This window comes from Helianthus annuus, chromosome 9 (genome assembly GCF_002127325.2).
Source record: "Helianthus annuus cultivar XRQ/B chromosome 9, HanXRQr2.0-SUNRISE, whole genome shotgun sequence".
Lineage (NCBI taxonomy): Eukaryota > Viridiplantae > Streptophyta > Magnoliopsida > Asterales > Asteraceae > Helianthus > Helianthus annuus.
The window spans coordinates 27,116,301-27,124,736 of record NC_035441.2 but is presented as its reverse complement, the minus strand read 5'-3'; the positions used below and the strand labels follow the sequence as shown (position 1 = coordinate 27,124,736).

The following is an 8,436-nucleotide window of genomic DNA, read 5'->3' as shown; positions in this document are numbered from 1 at the left end:
ATCCTAAGAAACTGCGGATTTCTGAAGGGTTTTGGGTGCTTCCCAATTCATGATAGCTTCAATCTTGGCGGGATCCACTTGGATACCACGCTCACTAATCATGTGTCCTAAAAATTGGACTTCTCAGAGCCAAAACTCGCGTTTGGAGAACTTAGCATTGAGCTTCTCCTATTACAACAGACCGAGTATACATCGAAGATGTTTCTCATGATCATCCTTCCTGCGCGAGTAGATAAGTATGTCGTCTATGAAGACAATGACAAACTTATCTAAGTACGGCTTGCACACTCTATTCATGAGATCCATGAATGTTGCAGGTGCATTCGTGAGCCCAAAAGGGATCACGAGAAATTCATAGTGGCCGTATCTAGTTCGAAACGCAGTCTTTGGAACATCTTCACTTCGTACTTTCAATTGGTGATAACCAGATCTCAAATCAATCTTTAAGAAGTAACTAGCTCCTTTCAACTAATCAAACAGATCATCAATCCTTGGTAAAGGATATCGTTTCTTGATCGTGATCTTGTTTAGTTCGCGGTAGTCGATGCACATGCTCATCGAACCGTCTTTCTTTTTGACAAAGAGAATAAGAGCTCCTCAGGGTGAGGAACTCAGCTAAATAAAGCCTTTCTCTAACAGTTCTTCCAGTTGTGCCTTCATCTCCTTCATCACAGTGGGTGCCAGACGGTACGATGCTCTGGCTACGGGAGCCGATCAAGGCAGGATGTCGATTCTAAACTCGACTTGCCTATCCGGGGGCAGATCGGGTAAATCTTCAGGGAAAACATCAGGGTACTTCGAGATGATAGGAATGTCTTCAATCTTTGGCTTTGGTTCGTCAATGGTCACCTGTGCCATGTAAATGACACATCCTCTTTTCAAGCACTTGGATGCCTTAAGCAGAGATGCTTTCTCGAGCAATCCATAGTGTTGATCTCCACGTATAGTGAGTATATCACTGGATGGGGATTTAATCTCGATAAGTTTCTTATCGCAAGTAATACGGGCTTGGTTATGAGCTAACCAATCCATGCCTAAACCAATATCGAATCCCGCGAGATTCATAGGTAAAAGGTATGTAGGAATAGATTGGTTCTTGATGGATATAACGCATCCGTCAAGAATCGTGGAAGCTACTTCTATACTACCATCGGTCATTTCGACCTCATAAGTAACATCTAAGGTTCTTAAGGGTAGGCTTAGAAGTTTGCTAAATTTATGGTCAACGAAGCTCTTATCGGCTCCAGAATCAAATAAGACTCTACCAAATATATCATTTACGAGAAATGTACCGGTAATGACATTTACATCATTCACTACTTCCTTTGCAGTTAGCTGGAAGGCTCTATCATTGCCCTTCTTAACTTCAGTTGCCTTGTTCTTGGCGCCAGTTGCCCACTTTGGGCAGTGGGTCTTGATATGCCCTTTCTCGCCACACCGATAGCAGGTGGCATTTTTCAGATCTTTACACTCAAGAGATTTGTTGTCTATCTGCTTACAGATACCACAACCTTTGGGTTGATTATGCTGACATTTCCCAACATGTCTTTTCCTGCATGTTTTACACTCGGGCTTTGCCTCAGTTGGCTTGGACTGGTAATAGCTCGAACCAATCTTACCCTTGTTAGAATCCCTGGTAGGAGTATCATCACGCATCCGCTTGTGATCACCATCAGTCTTAGCTGCTCTCACCCGTTTCAAATCCTCGGTGAGGGATAAGGCTTGATCCATAGCAGATCTAAATGTTGCAGGTTTAGAGGATTTAACCATCCCCTTGATCTCTGTAGCAAGTCCTCCAATGAATCGCGTAATGCGCTTAGACTCGAGGGTAATTAGATAAGGTATGAGTCTTGAGAGAGAGTTGTAATTAGATACATAAGATCGACAGTTGAGGTTTTTCATGGCCAGTTTAAGAAAGTCGGATTCAACTTTCTCCACCTCGTGAGGCGGGTAGTAAGTTTCATGGATCAGTTCCACGAATTTGGGCCAGCTTAGGTTGTACAGTGCAACCTTCCCCATGGATTGAATCAGTGCCTTCCACCAAGTTAAAGCATCCTCCTTGAAGGATTGGGACATGTATTTGATAGTGTCCTTAGTTTCACAACCGCTTATGTCAATGATGGTTTCCATCTCATCGAGCCATTTTAAAGCGTCAATGGCGCCTTTCTCACCCGTAAAATCACAGGGTTAACAAGTAACGAAATACTTATACGTGCACCCCTCCTTAGAATTATGCTGCTCAGTTCTAACAACATTTTTGATACTCTGCTCACTCTTGGGGGGGGGGGGTTATTGCACGGACCTCCCGGCCGCTGGAGTGATCCCACTCCACAAGCTAGCAACGTCCCAATGCTGCCTGGCGGTTAATACCCCATCCCGAGCTGAGTCCGTTTCCCTCTGGGCAGAAGGTGGCAGAATACCCCCTGCCTGGACTCGAACCCGGGTCTCTGTGAAGAGTAGAGGTGGGACTGGCCAACTGGGAGTCGAGGAGTAGTGAGACTTTTCAGTTCTGGAGTGGGTTTAGATACAAATTTTTGTTTTGGTACTGCTGGCTCTGGCCCTTTAAATGTAGCTATGAATTCAGCCATAGCTTTACCGACTTCATCGGCAATTAAGGATCGAAGATTATTTTCTTTGTCCAAACGGTCTCAGTGATCGCAGATGTCACTACCGTTTTTCTTAGTTATATTGCCGATATTCAGGCTTGCCATTTGTTCAGTCGGGAGCTATATCACCATTAGTAAGATTTTGGGATATTAGTAGCAGATCGATAAAATAATGGAAAAGAAATCTGAAGTTGAATTTAAATCGAGAGATTACAATACATTGTCCTATAAGGACTTTGGAATTGAAATATAGCATTTATCCATAAGTGGACTTTTGGAAAACAAAAGAAAACCTAATAAAAGAAAAGTGTCTCCAGTCGTCCCCTTTATCATGCTAGTTCTCTTCTTGCTTCACCTTGCTTGGTGTTGGTAAGTTTAGTGACTGGTTAAAGTTTTTTAGGTAAGAATTTATCGTAGAAGCAGAATCCGCGAGTTCCAATGATAGTGAATAGTATGGGTCACAAATTGGAAACTGGTTCGTGTAAGTAAGGTTTGAAATTTTGAAGTTGGGAGGTAGAAAATATGGATTGTCAATGTCCACCAGCGTTGGTTTTGATTTCTAGTTTGAAGGTTTGTTAGTTTGGGGTTCTGTTGGGGAAATAATGTATTGGCCATAGGAGGAGGGTAAAGAGCTCACTCTTACGCCTGGTCGTACTGACATCCTTGGTTTGGTGCAAAGCTTCGTTTGTTGCGGCTTCGTCTGGGAATTTCCGTGAAAGGAAATAGTACGGGATCAACATCAATAATTTCTCTTCCAAGAGGCATCTTCCTGAAAATTCATAAAATGATATCTATATTTATATAATGAGAGGAGTCGCCAAGGTTCAGGTCTAGAACTCAGAATAGTCTTATGGAATCTGCATTTGTGATATTTGAGTTTAGACACAAAAGGCTAGTGTCTAATTCACACAAATTGTAGCTCTGATACCAACCTGTCACACCCTGATTTCCGGCGTGCCCGGATGGGTCGTGATGATTGGATAACAGTATCACAATTTAATACTACAGCGGAAGTATTAGAGTAAAAATATTCATTCATTAAAAGTCTAAATATATAAATAAAAGTTGTACAAGTGTTCAAATACAAGCCCACAGGCAGAATCTAGTAAAATGAGCTTTAGAGACCTTAAGCTAGGAGTTAAATTCCATATCCTTTATTATAGCCGACCCGGATTCCGAGCCTAATATCAAGGTTCGATACCTGCAGTTTAATGTTTTGAAATACGTCAGCTTTCGCTGGTAAATACAATTAACTGACTTATTTTGAAAATAGTTTTTCAAAAATGATTTTTATACATAGACAAAACCCGTAGGTAATCATTTAATATTTCTTGGGATTTTATCTTGTCACCAGATTTACATACTTGTCATACAATGGGAACTAGAGATCAAAGCCGGTCATTTTCAATGCTATAATGATTAAGGTACACACCAAAGTTGAATAATATGTCTTACAGTCAGTATGCCTACCCTGACACGTTATTCCGTATGGCCATAATAGTTTATGAGTTGGGACTCCCGGACACGGTACCAATAACCCCCAATTGTTTCAATTATCAAGTAAAACGGATTAAACCGGGTTCTTACATATATGAGCTATCATATGCAGCTCATTTATATAATAGCCACTCCAAGTGGCGTATTCGCCATACCCCAGGTTTTAAAACAAAATAAGTTAAGAGTATTTACCTTTCTGCTAGCTTCTAACCGATAACGGTTTTAATATAGTAAAAGCTGTAAGTCAAAGTATTAAAACTCAAGTCCGAATATATGGGGGGTTCTATAGTCCGGAGTGAACATAATCAATTATCTGTTAGAATGTATACGGGTCATAGGTTAGTTCCTTAGACATGACCCGTTACTTAAGAATAAGATCAGTTCGCTAGATTAAGTGTAGATTAGATAGATTGTGGTTTATACCTATCCGAGGATAAGGACTCATTGGATAAAGGTTTATTAGACCAACATTCTGATTTTGAAAGGTTTTGAGAGGTTTTGACCCGTCACGCCTAGTTTATGCGAACTAAGTTCGCATAACTAGTGATATGCGTAAATGCGGGTTCGGAAGGTCATATGGGCTTATGACAAGTCTAAGTATTAAAAATATATCCTTAGCTGATATATATTCTGTTCTAAAGTTAGATTATAGCTTGGTTTAGATTAAAACCATTTTATTAGCTATTTTGACCACATAAAGGCATTGTGGTTATTTTTAACAATATTTTCAAGACTTGTCATTTAACCCATCAAAATCAATGACCATGTGGTATAACTTTAGATAGTTATACTCAACAATAATATGGTCTAAAAATAAGTTAAAACAGATCTTAATGTTAACCAAACGGGTCAGAATCAAAAGGCAAAGCAAAAGTCAAACTGCTTGACTTTTGATATAGAATGAGGTTCTAAACTGAATTAAACAAGTTATGCAAGCTAACATCAGTTTATATAAGTTGTATAACTTGTACATATGCCAAAATATCTGAGTTATAAATTAGTAAAACTATTTATACCATTTATAAAGCTTAATCAAATGTTCAACTATTACGTAGCATGCTCGACTTATCAATTCAACTAGTAAACGTGATTATCCGAGGATATGATCATAGAGGGATAACATAGGAAAGTTCGGATTGAACTTTACCTTGACCAATTCGGTCAGAAGCTAAAGTCAAACAGGAAGTCAACTATTTGACTTTAAACTTAAAATAAATAAAATAAATGGAAAAGAACAAGTAGGAACACTTACTTGGAAGTGTTTGAGCAGAACAAGACTGAGAATTGGAGTCATCTTGTCTAGAGGAAAGCTACAAGAGAGTTTAGAGTGAAGAGAGTGAAGGTGTGAGTTGAGTGTATGATGAAGGTTGTTATTTATAGCCAAAGGAGAGTTGTGGGGGGGGGTGTCAAGTGTTTCCAGAGGTCCTAAGCTGATGCCAAGTGCCCTTGGACGTGGAAGGAAGGCAGGAGAGGTGGCAAGATAAGCCACAAGGTGGCAAAACAGCAGCAGCCAGCTGTTTGCTGTCTGCAGGTCCCTTACGGACCGTAAGCCTCAAGCCTTACGGTCCGTAAGGACCTAAGGCGATGTAATTTGACTTCGCCAGCATTCCTTCTTACGGACCGTATGCCAATGTGTCTTATGATCCGTAAGACCTCCTGGCGCGCAACATTTAAATGCCTTACTTCCGTAAGCCGTGAAGCCTTACGGTCCGTAAGGACTTCAAGAATACAAATTTTGCACAATTGACCCCTTGGGTCAACTAGTTATTAATATTTGCAATATTAGTCCCTATCCTTACTCTCAGTGAGGATTAGTTGGATATCCAGGACGCATTTTAGTTAACGCACAATAATAGTCCCTCTCCTTCCTAGAGTCGGGATCAGTCGGAGATTCGGGACACGTTTCAGTGAACGTGCAGTGTGAGTCCTTCCTCCCTCCACATAGTCAGGTTTAGCTGGAAGTTTCTCCCTCCACGTAGTCGGGATTAGTTGGAGAATTGGACACGTGTCATCAATTAATTTGGAGAAATTTTTGAGGTGTTACAACTCATTCCAGAAGCAACCAACACCTACTCACCGAACGCCTAGTTGGGTAATGCCAACAGCTTCTCATACCAAGTCGCGCCTCGAGGTATCCTGAAATCCTTTTTTGGGATCAGCGTAGGGTCAGGAAATTCCATAGCAACGGGAATCACCTCCTCGCGTATGTAGAAAATTTTGCCTTTCCAGTCATGGTAGCTCTTGGGCAGATTGATGAGTATTTTCTTCAAAGAGCGGATGACGAAGGAAAAGATACCCAAATTGCTTTGCAACTGATAGAAGGCCTTAAAATTCTCAACAATAGGTTCTTACCCCTGAGATCGGTAGACGAACTCAAAATGTCTGATCCTAACCATGCCAATAGGGGTCAACTGGGAAACATGGAAACGACAGAAAGAGAGGATCTCGCCGAAGAAATTTGTCGCCGGTAACCGGAAATTACCTCCTCAAAAGAAGTCGGCAAATAGAATGATGTACCCCAGCGGTGCATCGGCAGCGGTTTGTCCCTGGGCAGGATACCTAGCATCCCACTTGGCAGTGAACTGGTGGCCCCAGACCACCTGTTCAAATAGGCCCTCTTCCCACTTCAGCGGTGGCATTCCACCACCGGTTTCTTCAACCATGACAACGTCCTCTATATTCTCCGACCACCTGAAATAAGAGTCTTGAAGGAAACTGGATAACTGGTGAAGATCGGGAAATAAATCTACAAAAGATTCGAAAGAGACAGGAAGGAGACTTGAAGATCTTCAAGAACACGATGGGGTTTTGGAGATTCGAAGTAAAAAATAGGTCAGAATTCGAAGCAAAAGTGATTTTTGTGCCGCCTCTCCATCTATTTATACCCATCGCGTTTAATGCGATGGGTAATCGTGCCAACAACTTGCAGCGCGTGTCCAACCACAGGTTGACATGTCAGGCGGGGAAACCGGAGCGACGGTTACCATGCACGCACGGACCTTACTCTCCTGACACGAGATGAAACGGCGCGCCTGACACAGTGACAGCATGATCGTCACTATGTCAGCAGTCGCTTTTGCCACCAACCTGTCAGAAGATGCTTCTTTTTCAAATTTCAAGAATTTTCCCGCGCAAATAAAGGAGATAACTTCAGAAGTAAGCTAAATAGTTATGATGTGTAAGTCGTTACACAGCACACACGCACCAAATTTTCTAGTGCATATGATGTTTTCCTACATACCAACGCAAAAACTTAATTTTTATTTTTAGTCCAGAGCTCCAACCACTTTGCCTCGCGTATGGAAGCAGCATTGGACTTGGGGATTTGAAGGGGGTATGGTCCTAAATCCTGCGCCAACCATATGAGTCAACCCTAGATCGCGCGCAAGACCATACTTAAGATAAACCAAATTGATAACTTTCCCGACCTTGTGTCGACTACACATATGTTCCCAGGTCGCGCGCAGGGTCAAGACCGAAATAAAATCAATTCTGATACTTAGCTCCTTAGATAAAAAACCTGGCTTCCTTAACCTTGCGCCGACTGCACGAGATATACTCGAGTCACGCGGAGGCAATAAGCGCAGTTAAACATCGGACAAGTACAAAAGGTACAAGTGGCAGAGTAGTGGGCCAATAAGCGTTCAACAGGATGTATCCAATCGTGTTGCACGATGGACAATCGCATAGAAGACAAAAGGTACACAAGGACGTATACGTGGCACCAATCAGTGTGCGCCGACCACTGCTCCATGATCTCCACTTAGCTGCTAATAGTGTGCGCCGACCACTGCTCCATGATCTCCACTTAGCTGCTAATGACAGACCATGCAACAAGAACAATCGTCAGGACACGTGGATCCATTCAGCATGCACTAGCTACCCTCTCGCCTGGAATCATTAACGCTCGTGGCAGAGGGAGCAGAATGGATATTCCTTGTTGTGGTCCTCAGGCCCAAGGCCCATCTACCCATCTCCTTCCCAAACCACCTCAGCTATAATTAGAGAACTTCACCTCCAGGTTTAAGGATCGCTCTCTTGCTCTCTCACTTATTACACACAATATTATCCTCAAAACAGTTACTTTTTCTCACGCCGGAGGGTGTTTATAAGGAGAACCCCCTATTCTCCTCCATGTAACGAGCTTACGGTGTGTTGATTGTTTTGCAGGATCATCATCGATGTTTAGACGACAACAGAAAAAAATTAACCTTATTTGGACGAGACACTAACCATAAGCTAATCACTACTTATTTTGGTGTTTCTTAAAAAAAACTATCAGAATCTGGCCTTATGGCAAACAAAAGCAAAAATAACATAGAAAATAATCTCA

General features: G+C 41.9%; 1 protein-coding gene across 1 annotated transcript; it reads right to left on the bottom strand.

The window, feature by feature from the left end:
* Positions 1 to 714: 714 nt before the first annotated feature.
* On the bottom strand, positions 715 to 2,130 carry LOC110875451. The gene is made up of 2 exons (XM_022123648.1): positions 1,293 to 2,130; positions 715 to 1,178 (listed from the first exon to the last, which is right to left on the bottom strand). The coding sequence occupies exons 1-2, from the start codon at positions 2,128 to 2,130 to the stop codon at positions 715 to 717; spliced, it is 1,302 nt and encodes a 433-aa protein (XP_021979340.1).
* Positions 2,131 to 8,436: the final 6,306 nt, after the last annotated feature.